The 24,333-nt window shown below is 43.6% G+C and overlaps 1 protein-coding gene and 1 long non-coding RNA gene across 11 annotated transcripts in view; one reads left to right on the forward strand and one right to left on the reverse strand.

Annotated features, from left to right (window-relative positions):
• Window positions 1-24,333, forward strand: part of Ccdc91 (coiled-coil domain containing 91) — a 156,743-nt gene that overhangs the window by 118,640 nt on the left and 13,770 nt on the right. For all 9 annotated transcript variants that reach the window (NM_001355715.1, NM_001355714.1, NM_025911.2 and 6 more), the window contains one exon: window positions 12,372-12,485. In NM_001355715.1, the coding sequence (NP_001342644.1) occupies window positions 12,372-12,485 (114 nt within the window). The remainder of the gene's footprint in view (window positions 1-12,371; window positions 12,486-24,333) is intronic.
• Window positions 1-24,333, reverse strand: part of Gm36244 — a 103,113-nt gene that overhangs the window by 21,881 nt on the left and 56,899 nt on the right. The window lies entirely within an intron of this gene.

Raw genomic sequence — 24,333 nt, forward strand, 5'->3', positions numbered from 1 at the left:
CCTGCTGTTTGTCTCTGTTGTTCAGTGTAGTATTTTTATTAATTCTTTGAGAATTTCATACATGAATACCATGTATCTTGGTCATTTCACTGCTCCTGTCCCTAACTCCTACCAGATCCTCACTACCCCATAGGGAAAGCTCCACGTCTAAGATGTTTGCCAGTGACAGAAAATGGTGATCCTTATCATCTCAGCCACAGAATACCTTTTGGGGCAAAGGCTGGTAAAAACTTAAAAGGAAAGATCTGGGAGGGAAAAACTCATTTTCCATAAGTGGCTTTGAAAAGCCCTGCCTTCTTGAGGGTCACACACGTCCTGAGAAGGGCCCATGAACCAGCTTACCTGGCTACAATTTAGAAAGTAAAGACTAAGCTACAGAGTTGTAATGACTGTCCAGATTGCCCCAGCAGCAGAACCTTCCAGAAAAGGGTGGCAAACTCAGTGGCTCGAGAGAGTAAGGAAATGTGTGTTCTCTAGCCACAGCAGGCCACTAATCTAAAGTTCAGTGGTTCAAGCAATTAACAAAATCTGTGCCCCTCCCCTGGCGGGACCACAACTCCTCTAAAGCACTAATGAGAAGCTTTAGTAATGACATGGGAGGAATTCTGCAGGCTTTGCAAAGTTAATCTCAGGAAGTTACCTCATGACACATCCCAAACAAACAAACTATATTTTAGCAGTCACGTGGCAGAGAATTAATTCAGAGGGACAGAAAAGATTTGTTTCTGAAGCTGCTTTGTATTATTTTAAATGTGTGTTGTTTAGAAACTAAAAATATTATTCAAAGAAACAGGAAAATACAGCCCATACATAGGCAGACAATTAGTAAGTCATTCCTAGTAATGGCTTCAAAGATTTAAGACTTTACCCCACAAGGAGCCCAGAGAAAATAGTTTTCTGAATCAATAAGCCGCTATCTTTTGCATCACTAGTGCCTGGGCCCCTCTAAAATTACAATTCTTTTGAAGGCTGCTTGTGAACTTTCAGAATGGTGCCTTCTGCTCTCAATACCCAGAGCATGTGTGCCCCAGCTAAGTCTGACTCCCCACTGCTCTCATGAGTGCCAATACCCACATTGCGTGTCCCCACCGTTACTTTCTCTCAGAACCTTATTGATTCCAGTGTTTACACAATGACTGACCTTTCTTGAGAACTTTATATCTGACCTCTGCCTACCCTTAAATTTCCTAGGAGGTTCAAGTAGTGTCTAGCTCTCCAAATGTGTTCCAGAAAAGTCATGTCCTAAGACAAGTCAGGAACTGAAGTCTCCTGTAGTTAACCTACGTGAGTGGCGATCTGACCTCACAGATCCTGTGTAATTTTCCACAGTAACACTGGGTGGTTGGTTGGTTTGGTTGACAGGATCAGGTATCACGTAGAGGTTTCTTGTAGAAATTTCTCTGTATGTCTTATGCTGCAGTCATTCACTGGCACAGATGTGCCCTTAAAACCAATCAGTGTCCCCAGGTTTCTGCTGTTCACATCTAGACCTGTTTCTTCAATTCTGCGTTAGCACTTGTTATTGTCTTCTCTTGAGTCACCAGACTTTATCTCCTAGCCACTGCATTCTCCCAGGCCTCCTCTATGGGTGTGTGTAGATATGGGAGCTGCCTTAGAGGTGCTTTTGAGACTCATCTATGCTGACCATTCCATGACCGTGCTGACCATCCTCCCAAAAACACTGTACACAATTCCTCTTCCTTGACCTGTCTTCCTACGGTACCCATCCTTGCAGGGTGAGGTGGGGCCTCCTTGGAATCATTGATGCAGCTCACCTTTCACAGACCTGTTGGCCATTCCTATGGATCCCAGATTTTCTGTCAGATAAGTCAACCATGTTATTATAATGGGTTTCAGATTTATTTTGTCCCTTTGTCTGGGACCTGGCTCTGTGTTTATTTTTCTTGATGTTTTGACTTTGTGTTTGTGCATTAGCAAAACCAGCTCCCTCCCTGTTCTTCCTCAGTCATTAGCCTGGTCAGCTAAGCAGAGGCCCTGAGAGCCTCCATGAGATGTATCCTGTCAGCTCCAGCTGTCTGGCATGTTCTATCTCACTTCATCGCCTCCCCTGGCCCCCAGGAGGGTTGAGGCTAGCCCCACAGGCAACCCTGTGGAGATGAAGCTTTGATGTAACTCTTCTGCTCCCTTGAAGAAACCATGAAGCTCTGTCACCACTGGGCAGGGCTGGGACAGCTCATGTAATGCTCTTTGTTCTTACCTGTTTCAGAGCACCCTTCGCCCTGTCCTGTATTGTCACAGGTGAGACAGAACCCAGTGCCATGAGCACCCACAAAGAGACCAGTGGGGTGGTCCGCCATCTCTCCCCTCAGTGGGGTGGTCCGCCATCTCTCCCCTCAGCAGGTTTTTTGAACAAAGAGCTATTTGTGACCATGTCCAGGGAGCTTTGATGTGCCTGGGTCTGAGCTCACACAGGGAGAGTGTCATAAGTGCCTGTGGCTTCACATGAAGGGTGTTTGTGCTCGTGAGGCTGTTGGCTCTGTGTGTTCATGGGAAGAGGTCACCAAAGCTTCCTTTTCCAACTCTTTCTGGCAGTATCTCATGTAACCATAGTTGGATTTTTTCCCTCACATTCTCAATAATAAGGAAAAAGTAAATTAATAAATAAGAAATAAGATTATTACAGGTATAAAATAACAGCTGTAAGGAAGATAGACATTTAGACAATGGCTTGCAGTGCCTGCTACTGAAGAATAGACTTTCTGGAAGATTCTTCCTGTATTGAAGAATTGTTGTATTGAGCCCAACATTTTATTGTTGTTTTAGAGACACGCTCTTATGCGGAGAGCTGGATAATGGGTTCCTGTCTCACACTCACTGAATAGCTAAGGATAGCCTTGAACCCCTGATCCTCCTACCTCTGCCTCTTGAGTGCTGGGATTCCAGGCACATTTGCCAAAGCTGGCCTTATCCCAAATTTTTTAATAAATTTGTAGGTATCACATTATGAATTAATTGCATTCCCCAGAGAAAACTAGTTGAAGAAAAAAAGCAATGAGTTATTAAAAACTGCCCTAAAATTTTTCCTCGGAGTTTAATTAATTTTTCTAAATGAGTTATGTGGTTAGGCCAGAAGTATAATTTATAAATAGACTTCCTCTTGGTTTATTAGTGATAGGAATCTGAAGTCTTCCCCCTACTTTCTGTTCCCTACCCTGGAGCACTGTAACTGTGCATTTTAGATTTATAACTAATGTCCTTGTTCTCCTTAGGAAAGTCCCTCAAATATGAAGTATTTCTAAAGTTGATGAGACATTGTTATTTTGTACAACAGGGAGAACAGTGGTGCTCTTCATGTCAGGATTATTTGGGTAGTTTTATTCTCCATGATTTTATAGGCTATTCTAGACAAAGCAGCCACTGTAAGGATTTGGAGGAGGAGGAGAAGGAGAGGGATGGCTTCCTGTTGGAAGTAGAAGACTTGTGAGGAGCTGGCTGTGGTTGTCCTGACATGATCAGTGACTGTCATAGCCCTGGACCATCACCTCCAGCGAACAACAGCTATTTTCTGGTCAGTTGCTGCTGTGTCTAACTTGACTTGTAAGGCAGGTGCTGCCATCACTCCAATGTGTGCTCCTTACATGGGTTCCTGTCTCTGTGTGTGGAAGCTAGGGATCAACCATCTTACATCTTGGCTTTGCTCCTCACTCCTCTTCAGGATGGACTGTTTCTCTGGAGTCTGGGTTCCCTGATAGGCCTGGGGTGACTGTGGGGGAACCCCAGAGACACCTGTCTGCTCCCACATGCTGGGATTAAAGCATGCCTCACTATGCTCAGGGTTTCCTTGGGGTCTGCAGATGGAACCTCTGTAAACCTTAACCTTAGATCCTCGCTCGGGCTTACTGAGCCATCCATGACTCCAGCCCTACCCTGCCTGTACCACATGAAGTTACAGAGGTTCCATAGCTCATCCTAGTGGGCATCTGACCTTGTTAGGTTCAGGCTGCCTGTCTCTAGAGGTCTTGAAGTTTCTCACCCCAACCCCAAGACTTCTCCACCTCAAGGTCCTGTCTTAATATAAAGTGTACATTCATCTTAGATGGGAATAGATAACTGCACAAGAAAACCCTTAGCTGAACACTGTCCTTACAGTGCTCTATAATCCCGTTGCTTGTAAAGTAGGTATGGGTGCACAGAGCTGAGCAAGTAGGCAAGTGCGTTGGCATTTGTGAAGTGTTAGCACAGTTGAGAAGGAGCCGTGGTAAACAAGCTGAGTTAAAGTGGTGTTGTGAGATGCGAAGGGAAAGAAAAGCATTACAACTGCATACTTGACAGAGTCACTAGTGGAGAAGTCCGTAGATACAGGAAGGAAGCCAGAGTCGGGGAATTAAAATGCAGGTTATATGGCGCCACTCAGAAATCCTGAGGAGAGAGCTGTGACAGGGGTTAGACAGTGGTTGCCAGGGCTGTGGGAGCTCCTGTCAGGTGATAATTAAACTGAATTGTGGTGGCGGTTACATTTGGCCAGATCTGTCAATCATCACAGCCATTTCCTAGAATATTGTGGTTTTAAGAACAAATTCCTATTACAATAAATTTTTGAGAAAGCATCAAGTTTTGTTAGGATTAAGAGTCTGCTTTGTATTAAGTATGTGATGCCTGTTGATAATCTATAGGTAATCCTAGAGAAGAGGTTATGTAGCTGGAGACACAGGCCTATTACATCGTGCTATCAAGACCCTTTGCACACATAGCTATTAACTGTACTATCACAGGAAAGTGAAATTAATCTTGAGGTCCATCAACAGATGATGGATGGTAGAAATATATGTGACCACAACAGCATTTTACTCAGATGTACAGATGAAATTTGCAGGAAAACAGATGGATCTGGAAAGTAGTATATTAACTGAGGAGATACAAACTCAGACCAAACCAAGCCAAACCCCAAAGATGCAAGTGCTCACATTCTTGCTTGTGTCTAGATCCTAGATCATTCTGTTTATATGGATATGTGTGATGGACAGGAGGAAAAGTGTGTAGAGGTGACAAGAGGGTAAAATGCTGCTGAGAGGACTGAGGGAAGGGCAGGAAGCTGGGACTTGAACCAGGGGAATTATGCAAGTACTTTCTAAGATCAGCTGCAGATGGAAACATAGACTGAAGGACAGTGAAGCCTCTGCTCTCTCTGCTCTCATATGGTGAAATATGGTTTCTCAGGTGCAAACACGAGCTCATGGTAAACACACTAGATGTCGTCACGTTTCCAATGTTCTGAAAGCTTGAATGAGGCCAAATTAGAACGTAATGACTGTTGACAAGAGGTAAGCACCCTTGGTCACATTCAAGAGATAGCCTTGAATATGACGCATCCAAACAGGAGCATTGCGAACACTTTCGGAAAATGGCTGGGTATTTAACATGCAGGAAAATGGCTTCCTGGTTCATGTGGTGGCAGCAGAAATGGGGAGGATGAACAAACAAGCATGGAAGGAGACAAACCTGGACAAACACAGTGGAAGGGACAAAACTAGCAACTGGGACAGGGATGGACCCCATACCCCTAAGACCCGGACAAACACGGTGGAAGGGACAAACCTAGCAACTGGGACAGGGATGAACCCCATACCCCTAAGATCCACATTGTGGCCAGGACTTGGGGTGTGGCATTTAAGTGTGTTTCTCAGCTTACATCTGAAGCGGAAAAGGAACACGTTAATTCAGTGAAAATTCAGGATCATCTACTGGTGCCGTGCTTTGGTGCCTGTAGGAGCCGTCATCTCTGGCATTTCTGCATATCTGAAATTGTTGAGATCTTTAGAGTTACATGTGCACCTCCAGTAGGAAGAATGTGGAGTAGAGTCAGTGCCATTTTCCCCTCTCAAAGCCCCAAGCCAATGTGGGGATGCCAGAGAGAGTTTCCAGCTGGGAGCCCACTAGGAGACTCCTTAGAGGCAAGGTTTGGCTTCAAACTGAACAAAAGACTGAATGAAAGGAGAAGGCAAGGTCTCCCAGAATCAGGGCAGCAGCCCCTTTATAGCTCCCCTGAAGTAGAGTGGGCCAGCAAAGGTGAGTGCCTGTGCTGAGTGTTGAAAACCTAGCCTTCCCCAGCAACCCACCCCCACCCCCACCAAGCTCAGTTTCACAAGGCTGAGGGCCATGGGAAATGAAAGATTTTTTTTTTTTGAGGAATCTGGACAGCCAAGATAACAGACCTAAATACATTGTTAGAAGAAATGGCCCCAAGGAAGTGAGATGGACAGATTGCTCTGTTCTTAAGGCCAGGCCACAGGCTGCAGCTGCAAGCACTAGACTGTCACCTTTCTTTTGTGTGCAATGCTTTAAACACAGCAGAGTCAAGTATGAACATAGATGGTTGCTCATGAGCACAAGGAGTGAAGGAAAGATTTGGGGGAGATAAGAAGTTATTAAAACTCCCCTTGACGCCTCAGACAGAGTTGTGCACACCAAACAAAGAAGAGTCTGTGTTTCCTTTTAAGATTTTTTTTATTTTAATTTTATTGTATGGGTCTGCATATGTGTCTGTATACAAGTATGCCTGACACCCATGGAAGCCAGAAGAAAATGCTGGGTCCATGGAACTGGAGTTACAGATATTTGATGGCTGCCATGTCTATGCTGGGAATTGAACATGGGTCTTCTGGAAGAGCAGCCAATATTTTTAACTGCTGCACCATCTCTCTAGTACAGGAGGCTGTACTTTTAAAGCAAGAGAATAAGAACGCATATTAAAAATATTAAACTCAGAAGTCAAAAGACAAAGTTGTAGGTGCCTTCCAGGAAGGAGTATAAACAGATGTGGCCAGTCTGGTCCCTCAGCCTGTCACCATCAGCAAACCCACACACACAACTTCAGAAGCGTGGCCTGAGATCCCTTCTTGTACCTGAGACACCTTTGCTAGATAAGTGTGGCTGCCATCTCTCATTAGATAAAGCTCTATTTATAGAAAGTGGAGACCATCCCAGAAAATCTGTAACTGGACCCACTGAAATGATCAGCAGATTGTAGGGCCCATCTCCAGTGGATATGTCTGTACCACAGCTCAGCATTCACAGCTCAGGCAACATCATGGAAGAGGGGCAGAAAGAGTGTAAGAGCTCCAGGAATCCTGATGTGAAACAGTCTTTCCTAGAAAAGGTTTCATAAACAAGACCAAGAAAATGGCAATATCAGTAGGCTGGTGCTGAAATGGAGGGTGGGAAACCTCATGGGTCCCACCGTGAGACAGAGAACTATGGGCAACTAATGACTTCTTGAGGAAGGAGAGGACTTCTCAAGGAAGGAGAGAGAGTGCTTCTTAGGGATGGGTGATGTTCTGGATCACACCCAGTGCAGAGTGGTCAGCCCTGAATCCACATCCACCCAAACAGAAACAGATTCAAAGGTGTAGTTTTATATATATATATATATTTACTTACATCTAACATAAGGTATACGTAACAATAATAAAGAAGCTGTCAATTTGGAAGTATGGGGAGGATACAGAAGGAAAGATCATAGATGGTGCTCTAGAGAGGAAAAAGATGGTGATATAATTACACTTTAATTAAAATGTATAAATTGTAAAAGTTGGAATGATAATTTTAAAAGCTAAAATAAATGCATGCAGATATAGTAAATAACCAGGCAGTCCATTAAACGATGCTATAGCTTTATGGAACTCAGAGCAATCAAACTGGGAAGTTGTGACTCCATAGTAATTTTTTTCATTACTTTATTAAATCCAGAATTAAAATGTGCAGCTTTCTTGACTATTAAAGCCCATGTTTGGATCAGCCATAGCTAGGTTCATAATGAAACTTTTGAGAAATGAAGAAATATGTAAGTATTTTCTTAGACTCCCAACAGTAGGCCCAGCCTGTAACCCAAAGGCCCCACTGCCCCAGGATAGGTAGGAATTGAGCCAAATAAAAAATTTACTTAAGTTTGATATTTTTATAGTTTTTTTTTAAACTCAAACTCATGATTCTTGAGTGTGACCTCCATTGCAAGGTGTGCAGTGTCAAAAGGTTGGAACTCTAGAGTAAAACCCAGCAGTGCAGCAGCGAGGAGGAGCCAGCCGGATCAGGTTCTCAACAGTGTTTACAGCTACAGAAGTGTCCAGCCTAGAAATTCAGATCACCAGCTATATGATGAGGACAAACAAGGGTGTTTTCAGACAAAGCACATGCCACAGCAAGAACCTCCAGGAGGAGACAGTTTGCCAAAGCAAAGATCAACCAGTGAGAAGCAGTTCTAGAGACTCTGATGAAAAGAGATGCAGAGAATCCCAGGGGTGTGGCTGAGAGGGAGCCCAGGATATCAGCAGCAGTGGCCAGCAAAGCCATAAGAAGTGCCTGGTGCCTTGGATGTTCCCGAGCAGGCCACAGACAACTTGAGAGAGAACTGGGAAGCAGCATGATGACAAGAGCTGGTCCCCATCCCCTGACTGGGCCTAGACAGCTCCAGCCTTTCACTCTTTGTTCTGAAAGTACATCTGTCTTTTCTGCAAAATGATGAATGAATGAATGAATGAATGAATGAATGAATGAGTTGAATGAATGAAGAAATGAATGATTTTAAGCATCTTTCTTTCTAGAGGATGGATGACCAAGAAAATTAAACAATCTGCCCCTGCCTTTGATGCACGTCTTTTTAGCCCACTGTAGTAGTGGACAGTCATAGTAAACTCCGCAGCTGATCAATGACAGACCCAAGAACCTGTAGAGCTGAGGCCGCCCAGTTCCCCAGCATGAACCACGGCTGAAACCAGGTGCTGGCAAATGCCTTTCTAACACACCAGGGACTAAATCTTACAGGGTTTCTGGGCCAAGTAAAACAAGGTTTTTACTGCTGTGAACATATTACCATGACCAAGGCAACTCTTGTAAGGGCAACATTTAATTGGGGCTGGCTTACAGATTCAGAGGTTCAGTCTATTATCATCAAGGCTCGAGGATGGCCGCGTCCAGGCAGGCATGGTGCAGGAGTTGCTGAGAGTTCTACATCTTCATCTGAAGGCTTCTAGGAGAAGACTGACTTTCTGGTAGCTATGATGAGGGTCTTAAAGCCCACACCCACAGTGACACACCTACTCCAACAGGGCTACACTTTCTAATAGTGCCACTCCCTGGGCAGACCATATAGGAACCATCACAATTGTTAAGGTTCTAATACAATGGGGAATTTTTATAACAGTGGTAGAAATCAGTATATCAATAAGCAAATAATATATCAGTAAGAAGGCAGTCTGTTTGTTTTTGACCAGGGCAGACTCTCTAGTGCAAAGAATAAGATTCTCTACTGAGGGTAGCATTTTGCTTACGTGTAATTCAGGGTCCGCTGTCCCCATCCTCTAAGTTGCCAGTGCTCAATCCTGCCTCACACAGCAGTAAGCTTCCAAGCTGGTGGACAGTACTGGTTCCTGGGTGGCATTTCCTATAGATGGTCTCCTTCTGGTATTCAGTGCCAGTGCAGACTAATTCAAAGTTAAGATGATTTTGCACAGTACATGCATTTTGACATACACAATTTTCCTTTTCCTCCATCAGTGTCTAGAAAACACTTCTGAACCATAGTTTGAGCTTTAAGTTTGTGTGGAAATGGAAGTCTCTTGACACACAGAAAAGTACAAAAAATATCTGAGCTTACACTCTGCTAATTGAAGCTCAGCTAGTGAGACATTTTATAGTACAGTGATTTTACAGCGATAGGGAAAGTGAGCCTGGGTTAGCAAGCGCTCTGTATCAGGTCACACCCACAGCCCTCCTCTCACTTATTTTAAGGTCTCACCACATTTTTTCAGGTTTGCTTTGAACTCAGCTCCCCCTTCCAGAGACACCCACATATCTGTCACTTTTATTGTTAATAGATATATAATAAATCCACATAGTTATAGTGTGATCTAATGTCTCAATACACGTATAGATTGTGTGTTAGATCAGGGTATCTGACATATTCCTCTCATCCTTATATTTATCATTTTTATTTTAGACAATCTAGGTCAATATTTTCACTGTAGTCACCCCACCGTACTATAGGACTCCAGAACTCTCTCCTCCTTGAAAACAGTCTTCTTCCATACTCAAGACCTTGTGTGTGTGTGTGTGTGTGTGTGTGTGTGTGTGTGTGTGTGTGTGTGTCACTGAGTTGAAGGCTGAAAGTCCAGCAAAGGCAGTATTGCCATCTGTCTCCAATGAGGCCTCGGGGTCCTGTCACTGCAGGCCAGTGGTAGAACAGTGGTTATGTGAAAGCTGAGACCTTGGTGAGACAGGAACTGAGGAGTCCAGGGGGCCTGGACTGCTTTTTTTATAGTAACTCAGGCTTGCAGGAACTAAGAGCCTATTGGGACAAGACCCTTCTGAAATTTCTCAGTGATGAAGCTACCGTCCATCAGGACCTACCCCTTAATGCTACAGCAGGGACCAAACGTCCCTTATGGGAACACTGAGACCCAAACCTTCTACCCATCCAGCTTCTGTTAGTGCTCAATACCCCAAATCATACACCTACCCCACTGAAACAGCAATGTTTCCACTCACTACGTTTTTTGCAGACTTACTCCTAACTCTAGGCAAATCCATTGCCTGCATTGCTTTCTTGGCATCCCACAAACCACTCTCAGAGAGCTGCTGGCTGTAGACACAGGCTAACCCCCTTCTCCACAATAAAAGGGAATGAAAATTCACTCACACTCCTTTCTCTGAGCGTATTTAAAAGGGAGTTTGAAGAGTATGGTGAGAAAATCAGATGGATGCAGGCTTTGGGGAGAGGCTAGGATGGCTATAGGGGATTAACCATTTGTCAACCTGAATGGCAGGAATGGAAGCCAGTGCACATTCTGTACTGAGAGCCCTGCATTCAGGAGAGCCCTAGACACAGTCACTGCTGTGTGGCTTTGCAGATATATGTTTCCTAGAAACTCCTGAAGTTAGTATCAGCATCACCCATTGGCCCAAGTGTCTTTTGAAGTCTATGTATTACCCCATTGTTTCTATTCTGTTTGTGTGGGTAAGTTACAAGCTTGCCAAGAGAGGACATAGGAGGCTCCAGGGATGTTACACTTACTGTTGGGTAGTTAGCAGATAATTTGACAAATGGACACATGAGCAGGCTGCTGACCACAGATGAGAACTCTGTGGCATCTGAAACCTGACACTCACCTCTTGTAATCACTTGCTTTCTATGCCTTTCTGCAACCATGTGTAGAAATAAAAAATAAATCATGCTGAAATCTTAATCATAAATGTGGTTTACTAATTAAGAACTGGTAAAAGAAATGAGTCTTTACACAATTGTATCAAGGAATATAGGTCATATAATAAAAGAATATAAGCCAAAAAAAATTACTGGGAGTCTGTTTCAGGTGAAAACTTTCAGTGATAGAATGTGCGGGGTAGTCCTATCTGTGCATGTCCAGTTCCCTTCCTACTCTACTCATGTTTGCATGTTTATATGTTTGCATGTTTACAGCTCGCATGCATATGCTTACATGTTTCTACATATATCACTGTGTGTTCATTTCCTACATTCTACAGAATTTCTACAGTAAAGAAACTTGTAATGGTGCATCATTATTTTACATTTTCTGAGTTATAAATGCATGTCTAAACTGTTTGAGAAAATATACATAGACCTTACGGTGGGAAGAGCCATGAAGAATCAGAAGTGAAGAGAACACTCATTGGCGCTGTTTCCCAATGAAAACATGCCAGGCATCTGTGCTGGGAGTTACGTACTTGTGTTCTCTAGCATTCATTTGAGTCACACACTAGTTTGTTTTTTTTTTTTTAACTTTTAACTACAAATATACCAATAGAGCACTATTTTGTAGAAAATATTGTTGCTTTCTGAGAAGTCTGTCCTTCTTGGAATATTAGCTATCTATAAGGCATTGAGTTCCTCTTCCCTCCCTGGAGCTCTCATTTCAGATAGCAGCTAACAGGTGGAGTCTTACGGTGTCCAGCTCTCAGCAGCTTGACCTGGCTAAGTTATAGCTAAGGTAGCTATTACTTACTACCCAGACCACATCTGATGACTGTTGTGACAGAGCTCAATGTGGGTGAAACCACTGGACTTTGGGATGTTCTTAGAAGAGTACGCATTGAGTTTGAAGTCTTGTATGGATACAGAGGACAGGGAGGCAGTTAGATGAAGAGAAAGCAGGAGGGACAGGCTACAGAGGAACCAAGTAGCCTCTGCTAGCCTCATCACGTCCTGCAAGAAATGGCTAATTCTGTTTCTTTCCTCCTCATGCCTCTAACAGTTCCCAAAAGCTGTTATACAGGCTATTCCTCTGTACAGACTGGCCTGGAATGGATCGAGCTGCACCTGTTGAGAGACCTTTCACTTCCGTTAGTGGTACAGTGCGCCTGGGGCATGCTACACTCTCTGTGCTCTCCTTCCCAAACAGGAAGCTGTCAAGGCCGCAATCGTAGAGGAGCAGAGGAGAAGTGAAAAGGCCATGGAGGAAGCCGTAAAGAGAACGAGGGACGAGCTGGTGGAATACGTGAGGGAGCAGAGAAGGGTAAGTGTGCTCTCTGGTCCCAGCATTTTGCCTCTGTGGCAGCAGAGGCCTCCACACATGCTGTGATATCAACACACATGCTGTGGTGTCAAGGTCTTGATAAATGCCTCAGAGTATAGTGGGTAATCTCCTTGGAAGGTGGCTTCCCTGAATAATCATATATTAAGCAGTTATCTCTGTAGGCATCCCATCAGACAAGAACAAGCATCAGGGAGCAGCTTCTGGCTGGGTCCCCGAGTCCCTTCTCAGAATGGTAGTTCGAGACTTGTAGGAGGGGCGCCGCCATGCATTTGCAGATTTGTATTTACAGATTTGCATATGCAGATTTGGTTTGTTGTATTCATATATTTTCTTTGTTGATAGACAGCTTGTTTCTCCATACTTAATATATTTTTCCAAATCAACCAACCTATATTGGAGATGTTATTCTAGACAGAGAATATGTAACAAGGAAAATTTACAAAGCCCTTTTTGGGGTAATTTTTTAAATTTTTTCAAAGCTGTATTACTCTTCTGTCAAAGGCACTATGTGGATTCTCGAAAAGCTTCTAATGAGAGTAAGAATGCTTTCTTCAGGTCCCTTGATCCCTGTGTGTCAGTTGTCTAAAGAACTAATTATAGATTCGGCCATTTGACCTGTGTTCCTTTAAATCCTTCTGAAGGCCCGTCAGTTGCCTGTTTGTGGGAAGTAGCCTAGTTTGACTTGTGAAGTTCATTGACAAGAGTGTCAGCACAACAGAACAGGCCCCGTTTGCACTGCCTGCTTCTCCTCCTGCTTTGGCTGTCAGTGTGATGACATGGACACCCACATATTGCCTGCCACTTTGTAGAGTAATCATGAGTCAGCACATGGAACACAGCAGGTGGAGTAAGGACGCTCTCTGTGCTGCATCAGTACTGTTCTGAACATTGTCTTCACGTTCATAAAAATACCCAGAAACCACTTGTTGCTGGGTAGGTTTCACAGACAGAAATGTGTGCTCAGGATGGTGCTAGCACTGCCATCTGCGGGGTAAGCTCTGAGACCTTACCCCGGTCCTGTCACCGATGCACACCAGGTCACAGCTGTGGGCTTGTGGGGACGTTACGAACTTTAAATAAACAAACAAACTAACTAATTAACTAGAACAAGCTTGAGATTCTTAACTTCAGACACCTTAGAAACCTCTTGGTTCCAGCAGCCTTAAGTTTCAGTCCCTGCTCTGTGGGGCATTGTTCTGGAGAAGGTTCAGCTCTGGGGTCCTTTAGCTCTTCAGCGCTTCCACAAAGCCTGGCAAGTTTGGAATGAACATTTCCCTACCCCACATGTCTTCATTTGCTTCTACTTCTAACGTACTTAGAAATTATGGGATGGAAGATTCAAAATGCTAAATTTCTCTAATAATTTAATTTTTTTTCATATACTATGAAATACAGATCACCATAAGAGGTAATAGCTTCAATCGTTCAAGACTACTAAGTGCTAAAATACACCAGGATGGAGCTAGGGTCAATATTTTTCATTGGAAACAGGTCTAATGGCATTTTTGTTGTTTATGAGTGTCATCAACAGAGATGTTACTAAACTTTGAGTACAGCTGTCAATCATCTGGTGTAAGCATCTAGACTTGTGCACTAGTTATCCTCGGATGCCTCCAGCACCGTTCACTAAGTCAGTGACGCAAGTCTGCACTGCTAGGCCACACCACAAAAAACAATTCCTACTACTAAGAATTTTCATGATTAATCAGAAAAATTAATGAGACAGTTTGTATGCTTAATATATTTAGCCCAATTGTATTTTAAAAGATTTCTCTGTAAGAGTTGAAGAGCCAGGGTTGGGACACCCAGAGGGGCCCCACCCACTCAGAGGAGAAGGGGATGGGGGATGAGGGAAGGGCAGTGGGAGGGGGCAGTGAGTAAGATATAAAGTGAATAAGTAAAAGAGATAAAATTAAACTTAAAAAAGTTTCAAAGGAATCTATTTCTGCAAAACCCAAACTACTACCGAAGGGAAAATGTTATGTTAGTTTTCTAAATTTGGTATGAAGGAGAAAAAACGCTGTCGATTTTTGGCTTAGCACTCCAAAAGTTTTCCATAGTATCTGCTTATTGTCTGCTAGTCAGTGGGCTTAGTTATCTGTACTATGCCATCTCTTACTGAAGCAGCACTGCCTTCAGTCAGGGGTAGGAGGGCTCTCCACCCTTTAACACTCCTGCTCTCCCACCATGGAACTGTGTAGTTGGCATTCCCTAGTGTTCTAGAGATGTCTTCCCTTCATCATATAAACTGCCAGGCAAAGTGATATAGTCACTAGTAACACAGCCTTTGTTTTGTGTAAGGGAGGTTACAGAGAAACGGAAAGACCTCATCCCAGACGCTTCTCGAGGGAGGAGGAGTTTGTGGTTTATAGAGCCCAATGGCCCTTAGTCTCGAATGAGGAGTTCCAGCCCATCCCATAGGTTCAGACTGTTACGCATGAGCTCGCTGGGACGGAGGAAGTGTGAATAACATCCAGCGAGCATCGGCCACTCACAGCCAGGCAGAGGTTCCTAAAAATAAAATCTCATCCAAATGTAATAAAGGATTATTATTTTTTCCTCTTAAGAACCAGAATTATGGCCCATGTTTTCAAAATCACCTCCAGGAAAATAACCTTCACTTGGGAGGATTTTTTTAATTTAGATTTTTTTGAAGGGAGTAAGGAGCAATTATCTTTACTTAAAAGGTTTGTGGCCAAGACACTGTTAGAGATTTTTAATTATGGCTAGGCCTTGATGCAGTCCCCTGAGATTTTACTTGAAGCTGTTACAAGCAACACTGAGCCAATGGGAGCTTTACTTATGATAGTTACAGTTACTAGAATAAAGACAACTCTAGAGAAACTGTCACACCACTGCTTTGTCTGTTCTCTGTCGTGATAATATTGACACTTCTGCTGTTCTAAGTCCCTTCATAATTCTGACATTCCACCAAGAGTGTTAGCGACATGTTCCCGACAGCTGCTGAGTGTGCTGAGGGCTTTTCCGTTCTTGGTATATAAATCAGTTGCATTACGGAAGTTATTCTTTACATTGTTTGTAGGTCCGTGTGGAGGCAGTGCCATTCTTCTGTCCCGGCCTGCCTGCCCCACTTCCCTCACCCTAATCAGTCGTTCCTCCTGAGTGGCCTGGACCAGCTCTGTAGACAGAAAAAGATGAACCCAGGAGTATGTCAGTGTCAAGGCCCACAGGACCCACTGTGGCTTTTGATTTGGATGTCATAATTTGAGATTGCTTTCCTTAAATGAGGCACATGACAGCGAGGACTGTGCCCTGTCGACTGGTTTCTCAGTTCTCTGTTTTCATTTAAACCGTCAGAGTCAGTAAAATCAGCCAGTACGAGCTACCTTGCCAAGTGGCCCCCATGAACATCCTCCCTGAAAGTGAAGCATAACACATTTCAAGTAGAAGAAAGCTTAGCAAAGCCAACAATGTGTGCAGGTTGAAAGGGTCCTGCAGCTTTGTAGTCAGTTCAAGTGTGTTCTGCGCTGACTGCTGTCCTGCATCCCTCCCTGAGGGTCTATACCTTATAAATACACTGAACCTCAAGCCTACCTCCACGTCACCTTCTTGACCTGCGTTTCTGATCTAAAGTGTCCTTGCATAAGGTCATTCTTGGGAATATTCACAGACATGTGAGCAGGGCCGTGCCATCTGTCTGTCCATCAGACCGTCACATACGACCATCACACGCCTACTGAAGGCTTATGATTTTGATGACATTATTTTGAAATGGTTCAAACAGTAAGTGTTGTACTGGGAATGGCTAAAAGTCTCATGGTACAAGTAAAGGATCACCAAGAACAAAGACAGAGATTGCATCTGGAAGAAGTTGTGGAGGTCTGAAGTCAGAACTTGATAACCGTGGTGATGAAGCCACTTGTATGTCATCTCCCAAAGCTGCCCACTAGTCTAAGAATATCTGAGGAGAGAGCATGTGGCTCTGCATCTCCTCACCCCAGAAGCCAGTAGTCACAGCCTCCAAGTCACAGAGGCAGAAAATGGCAGTCAGATTCCGAAGTCTGTGCTTTGACTTTGGGGTGGGCAAAATGGAGACTAAAGAACAAAGCTAGACGTGGTGGTGTTCTCAAATGAAAGACACAAAACCTCTATATTTACAATAAGCCTCAAAGCACTAGAGCTGGGCAGATATCAACCCTCTGTGCTGTTTTGTTTATTTCTCTCTCAGGAATCCCGAGATGTCATTTGCCATGTTCTTCCTGGGTCACTCCTACTCCAACAGGCTGATCCTTATGATCATGTGCTCATGAACCATCTCTTCTCATAGGAGCTTCCTCCTTCTCCGCCTCCTTTCTTACTCTCCATTTCTCCTTAGACTCCAAGCCTGGGAACCAAAGCCCTGCCTATCTCTCTTGAGGTTTGGTCTGTTGCTATGAATTATAATGCCAAATTTTGTAGCCCAAAGGTCTAGTAGCCTATAAGCGAGTAGATTCTTACATTTACCAACTTTTGTTGCACAAACCTTGTCCCTTAATTTAAAACTTTTGGTTATATAAAAGTGTTTACAGCCAGTACTGGAGGGATTAGAGGTAGGCGGGCTTTGAGTTACCTGGAGAGAGGAGAAAGAAGAAGGGCTTGGGAGAGGAGGAAGCCACAGAGAGGAGACATACAGGGCACACAGCCAGGAGAAACAGCAAGTCTTTGGGGTACACCGCAGGGGAGGTAGCCAGGCCAACAATTAGAAAAATAGATTATGGGTTGCCCCCTCCCCAGGAATTGTCGGAGCCAAGTAGAATAACCACAGTCTGAGTCTCACTCATTCATAAGCTAGACAGGAATAAGTTTACATTGGTCCAAGTACAGTCCAGCTTGATGACACTAGTGAGTCTTCTGGGCTTGCTTACAGAGTGCAGTTGGGGGTTCCTGCAGGAGCCTTGGTGACCCCCAAACAACTGCATCACTACAGAGCCCCCCCCATCATAGATTGCAACCTCAAGGAAGCTGCATCATGGATTCCTGCTCTCTTCAGCCTCTCCCAGGATCTCAGGCAGCTCTACCACCAATACCGTAGACCTGCTCCCCACCATATTGTTCTGCTAGTTACCATGCCTATTGGGCAAAGACCTAGGGTGGCACCAAGGATCCCAGGAAAGGTGGTGTACAGCAAAAGTTGTATATGTGTTTAAGTAGGCTAGCTTATTCCTGTAAGAAACCAAATCTTCTGTTTTCACAAAGTGACCTTTCTTTACTGCAGAGGCAGTCCAGGGTTATTTTCTATTTCGAGTCAGAAACCCATCCATGGAAAGTAGCTCATTCCTTCCCCGCTATGGTCAGACTCTGTTTCACCAACCTCTGCCTGTCTATCATGCCTCCAGCCATATCTTAGCCTCTCATGGATGGGGCTAAGGATTTGCTCAGAAGCCTCTAACAGGACTTTACATTCTTCAGCACTTTTCTTCACATGGGGTAATGCCAAACTCACTTTTTATCATGCTTCCCTTGGGCACTGAGAAAAAGAAGAGCCTACCATGCAGAGCCTCGCTGGGTCTCCTTGAAGTGTATCCAGACATACAAGTTGGTATTTAAAATAAGGTTTTATTTGGTTTGCTTGTAGCAAGTTAAGAAAACCGAATTCCAGGCATTGATCTAATTTTCACAAGTTTCTTGCAGAATGTCTGGAAACACAATAGACATTATGACCATGGATGTCAAAGACTTGGCCACTAGGAATTGGGTACAGGGTTGAGATGTAGCAGTGACAGGTCAATACTATTCATGTGTTGATGAAGACCTGTGTTTACCATTCTTTGCCTTAGAGAGCCCGTGAGTGAGTCAGGTACTACTTTTCAATATACTGCCTCCAGAAATTATCATCTCATTTCCTTATTTTCCATAGAAAAGAAATAACTTCACTGCTAAATTATAAAAAAAATAAAACATTCTAGCTAGCCCGTATAAAAGACACACAATTCAGGTATTTTATTTATAAGCCATAAGCCTAGATTGGGTGGGCCTGGAACTATTCTATTTCTCAGCCGTAATGTCCCTTGTTCCTCCTGTCCATGTGCTCATGGTCCATCTCCTCTCATGGTGGTCCCCTCCACCTCCGTGTCATTTCTTCTTCTCTCTACCTGAAACTCCCTTACTCTGTCTATCCTCAAGTCCCGCCTTTCTCCATCCATTGCCCAATCACAGGCTCTAGCCTTTTATTGGCCAGTTAATTGGGGAGCAAGATTTACATAGCATCACTAGGTGCAAGTGAGGATCTACTTGCGTGCAGCCAGTATTTAGCATTAGATTGCAAGCAGCATCAGACCAACCTACGACATTAAGACACTCTACAATGTCTTAATCTGTCTGGTTCATTTTGGTGTTATTTTTTTCTATCATGTGTATCTCCACAACCACCATTCATTTTCTTTGAAAAAGAAAAATATTGGCCAAAAATTAACAACAGAAAAATGCCATCATAACTAATACTGTCTTGGAAACATCATGAGAACATCCTTTTCTAAGGGATGTGGTGTCTCTTCTCCTTCAAAGACAAACTGACCTCTGCCAGTCTGTGTGCTGCTGAGTCATAAGCCACAGTGGTTGCTACCTCTGGGAGCTCACTTCCAAAGGAGAGAGAGAAAGGTCATCTCTCGTCTCCATATTGTTTCTGAATGAAGTCCCTTGTTTGTGGGTATATCATAAGTCTGGCTTTGCCTTTGACTAAAATTACAGATATCTTTTACTATTTCTTAAGCAGGGCATTCTAACCAGATGATCACAGGGGTACTTCTTCTAGAATTCATCAGCTTTGGGACTGTGGCGTCCTGTGAAGCTCCTCTCCCCTCCCTCCCCCCCTCTCTATCTCCCCCTCCCTCCCTTTCCCCCCTATCTGTTTATGGGGATCCTTGTGCTAGTAACTCCTGGTCGTCTTCTTCCCTCACTGCCAGTTGGTCAAGCTGTGATTCTATGAATGTCCATCATCCTCTGCCGTGCACCTCAAGCTCAGAGCTCACATTGCCTTGCACCCTGTAAACTCATTTTAATTGTTCTTTTTATTTATGGGTATGTCTGTGTAAGTTTATTCTACCATATGCATGAAGGTTCCCCTGGAGACTGAGAGGACATCAGATCCTCCTGGAAGTGGAGCTGCAGATGGTGAGGCACCAGTATGACTGTGGGGACAACACCCAGGTCCTTTCTTTCAGCAGCCATTGATTATAAGCATTGAGCTGTCTGGCCAGCATCTAAAACTAATTTTTATTATAACATCTATTTCTCAGTGTTTAAAATTCACCTAAGATGAGATGCTGCAGCCTATTTGAATACTGCCCATGCGCACACGCACATATTCTCAAACAGGAAGGATGTGAGAAATCAGGACATATTACAAATTACCACCACATACTTTGGGAATTTCTTCCAGGTCACCATGGTTACTGTAGAAATATTTCTAGTTTTTCTATCCTCTCAGCTACTTCTAAAACTGATCCTTTGAAGTCATGCTGGGGGTGGCGTGGCCATTCTTATTAAAACAGAGCCATAAGAATCGTCAGGCATCTTAGTGAATGTTTCCACTTGGCCACAACAGTAATCTGAAATTTTCTGAAATTTTCTGTAGCTCATGCCCAAGTTTCATAACATGTTCCAGAAGCTCTGCAGTGTTTGACAGAGAAGTTATGTCTCGCTGGGTAGTGTCAGGTGTCTGTGATTCTGCTATTGTCTTGCTTTAACCCCCCCCCACACACACACACACACCTCTATAATTTGGGATATTTTCTGAGTGACAGTCTCATAGTTTTCCTCACTGAAGGCTCACCACAGAGCTCCCTGGGATAAAGAGCCTGGTTTTCCACAGAATTCATTGGGTTAAATCCCAACATATTTCCTGGCACTCTGAACATCTCTGTTCTCTATTTATGTCTGGCTCTCATCAAGGGTCTCTTCTTTTTCTTCCTTTTCTATGCCCTTGCCATTTTAAACCTGTTCCCTAGGCTGGGGGCTATAGCTCAGAAGCAAAATGCTTGCCTAGCTTGTCTAAGGCCCAAAGTACACCAAGGACCATACAGACAGACAGCTAACAACCAGAAGACTACCTTAGCATGCTCTCTGCTTTATTCAACACCTGCTTTAAGTATAAAACAACCAAGCTGAGACACAGGCAGCCAAGAGGAGCTGATCTAAGCCTGGGACAGTAGAGCCTGGGAAAGGGTGGCTGAAGTTCTAGCTGTGTGAGGTGGATTTGCTCACTGCCATCTTTTCCTTGTACCTCACTGTTTGATCCCAAGATTAATGGCTCCCATCAGCATGTGGCACTGATCTTCATGTGTAGAACCTTCTACATAGTTTTCCTGATGTAGTCTTCAGATAGATGCTTTCTGAGCTCTGTATCTGAAATGAAATACTTTGGAATAGTTCTTTGACTATGGACTAACGCTTGTTTATCTCACATTGTAGCTCAGGCTGCCTTGGAACACATTCTGTAGCCCCAAGCTGCCCTCTAGATCCAAAAGAGCCCTAGATAAGATGTCAGGCGTGCCTGGAGCATAGGCTTACACACTGGTTTTGTATTCCTTGAGGCAGTGCTGATTGTTGACACCTTTGGGCCACAGGAAGGTTCTTTCCAGGAGGGTTGCATTTCTTTGTAGCTCCTGCCATGTGTGGTGTGTGCTAGGGTGAAAGCAAAGTTGAAACAGTAGGTAGTTGTGTATACTTTAGTTCAGCATTAATTAGATTAAACATACACAGCCACTCAGGGTCCTGGTTCTTTGCTTACAAATGTTAGACGGTAGTAGACCAGCCCAACTCTAGGAAATGGGAATTTACTGAAAGGCAACAGAGTTCATTGGCATCTATCTGTACACCAGGCTGGTTAAAAGGAAATGAAGCAAGATGTCTTGGAAACTACAGGCAGCATCATTAATGATCATCTTAGATGACAAATAAGAAAGGAGAACCCTCCCCCGCCACCCAATTCTCCATAGTCTCTAATCCACTTGGGTCAGTTGGGAAAGACAAACACTCCTTCCACAGAAGGAAGAATTCTCAAAATGAAATTTAAGTTGCCACTAGAAAAGGGACATCAAGCCTAGTTAGTGGCCAAGCAATGTGTTCAATACACTACTGTGTCTCTGGTTTGTGTGACTGACTCCCCAGAGAACCTGTTCCTGGAATGTTATGTTTGTTCCCGAGTGCATGCCAAGGAGAGAGCTGTTTATTCCTCACTTTGGATGGGAGAAAGAAAAATTTGAATAAAGGTGGGAATCTCACTCAAGATCTGACAGGACCAAGATGGGAGAGAGAGCGTTCCCAAAAGACTCTGCAGAGCTGGGCTGTATGTTCAGACAGCCATGACAGTGACTTGGTGACTCTTAAAGCCTAAAATATCTGCTGTCTGGCCCTCCAAAAACATTTGTCATATGCTGATAGACAAAGTAACCCCACCCCCACTCATAGACTTGAGCCTTCAAACCGTGAACCAAAGTGCAATCCTGGAGAAACTAGATGCGTAAGATGTATTGTCTACTTCTAACTAGGTACACCTTCTTTATCTACCAGTATTTAGTACTGCTATCAGGTCATAAATCCATCCATGAATTAATCCATTGATGAGGTCAAAGCTCTCATGATGTACTTGCCCCCCACCCCCCCAAAGCACCACTTCAGACATTAGAACCAACCCACATGAGCATTGTAACAGGACCAACCCCACCACATGTGAGCATCAGGATCAGTCTTCCCACATGTGAGTATCACAAACAGGACCAGTCTTCCCACATGTGAGCATCCACATCAGGACCAATCTTCCGACATGTGACCATCACATCAGGAGGACCAGTCTTCCCACATGTGAGCATCACATCAGGACCAGTGTTCCCACATGTGAGCATTGCATCAGGACTAGTCTTCCCACATGTGAGCATCCACATCAGGACCAATCTTCCCACATGTGACCATCACATCAGGACCAGTCTTCCCACATGTGAGCATCCACATCAGGACCAGTCTTCCCACATGTGAGCATCGCATCAGGACCAACCCTCCCACATGTGGGCATTGTAACAGGATCAGTCTCTTCCACAAGAGCATCACACAAGGATGAGCCCTCCCACATGTGAGCATTGCGCCGGGCCAAGGCACACATTTGCTTTTTGAGGGGTGTTTCACCCAAACCACAACCAGCTAGTCTTCTAAATGCTGGCCCAAACAGAGCCTAGACAAAGCTGCCCCAGTACCATACCCACTGAGTCAGGGAATAGACCTTGAAACCATAGAAGTAAACATACCAGAAGCCCTGTTTCTTTAGAGAACTTACATAAAATTGACAGGAAGCAAAATATTACTTTGAGATGACCTGGAAAGATTAGGACTATAAGTGAATGTTGGGAGGGAGGAATGAGAGGTTTTCCAAATGAACAGAGCCAACATGTAGGAGGAGCTGTGAGCAGAGAATGGTCAAGTCTAGTAGAGCATCCCAGACACAGAGCATGCCAAGCACAAAGAGGTCCTGAGGGGAGCCTTGAGAGACATCCAGGCAGGCACAGGACAGCAAAGAAGTTGAGCAAGAGATAAACGGCATTGAGTGGCAGCAGAAAAGAAAAAGGAGAAAATTACTTTGGAGATTTGAATATTTTATCAAATACTATAAATGTGTCAAATAAAATATGGATAAAAAATTGAGTAACCTTTAATTAATATCTGAGTCTATGTTGAAGGAACTCACATATCATTTTAATCCCTAGAAAGGATGGATAGATTTATGACTGCAGCAGTTATTTTTAATTAAAATGCACATATTCGTGTTTGAGATGTAAGATACAATCATCCCCTGGAGTTTTATGGCTAAGATGGAGTATCAGACCTGAAAGGAGGCCTGGAGGACACTTGTGGAAGTTCCTAAAGAGATGGAACAACGTAAACATTATGTCTCTTCAAAAGTAATTATTAGCGTGGTTTTAAGTTGATGACAGCAAGCTGTAGATAAGAAACCCAGAGAATGGAGGCTATAGTCGTGTCAGAAGCACTGTGGACACGGAGTCGCATCCTTTGAAGACTCTCAGAGCACATTTATGAGCAACATTGCTCTTTCTACAGATCTTTATTAATACCTATGGTTATGGATCCTCTGCCACATGTGGGATTTGGGCATTGGCAGTTACTGATGGTGACCCAAGCCCTGTATTTTATCTGGGAATTACATCTATAAAATTTCTTTCATATTCATAAAGCGTGCTTCATTTATAACCAAGGCACTACCTTGCCCACAGTGTTCTGGTAAAATATTTCCATGGGCTTCCTCTCACTTTGTTACAATTTATACAAGCAGTTCTGTCTGTAAACCAAATCCTTTTGTTTTTACTAAGTAAATTTGTTCATTTCCTATATGTGCCATGGTTGCCTATAAAATACATACTGTTTTTTGAATAGTTCAAAACACTTTGTAGAGTTTATTATCAAGTAGTTTTGGTAGTTAGTCATCCTTTGTCATTTGTAGCTATAGTTCTGATATCTTACTTGATAAATATCTTTCAACTGTACTTTTGTTACCAAATGTTAGCTTGAGGCACATGTTGTTTAGAAGTACATGTTCAGAATAATCAGGCATTATAATGACCCTAAATATTCACTGTATTCCCAACTTCTTGCCTCCAAGGGGCGCAGAGGTAAGAACACTGCCTTTCAGGGATGGATTTATTTTTTTTGAGCTCGGTTAATGTGTTTCTTTAGCCTCTCCCCTAGCTTTACTGTTTGATCTTGACAACCAAAATCCTTTATAATCTTTGTCACTAAGGAGTGCTTAGAGATATTTTCTGATTAATTTTTATGTAAATGTTTTCATATACCTTAAAATATGAATTGATTTTATGTGGTGTGT

The sequence above is a fragment of the Mus musculus genome, chromosome 6 (assembly GCF_000001635.26).
Source record: "Mus musculus strain C57BL/6J chromosome 6, GRCm38.p6 C57BL/6J".
Taxonomy (NCBI): Eukaryota; Metazoa; Chordata; class Mammalia; order Rodentia; family Muridae; genus Mus; species Mus musculus.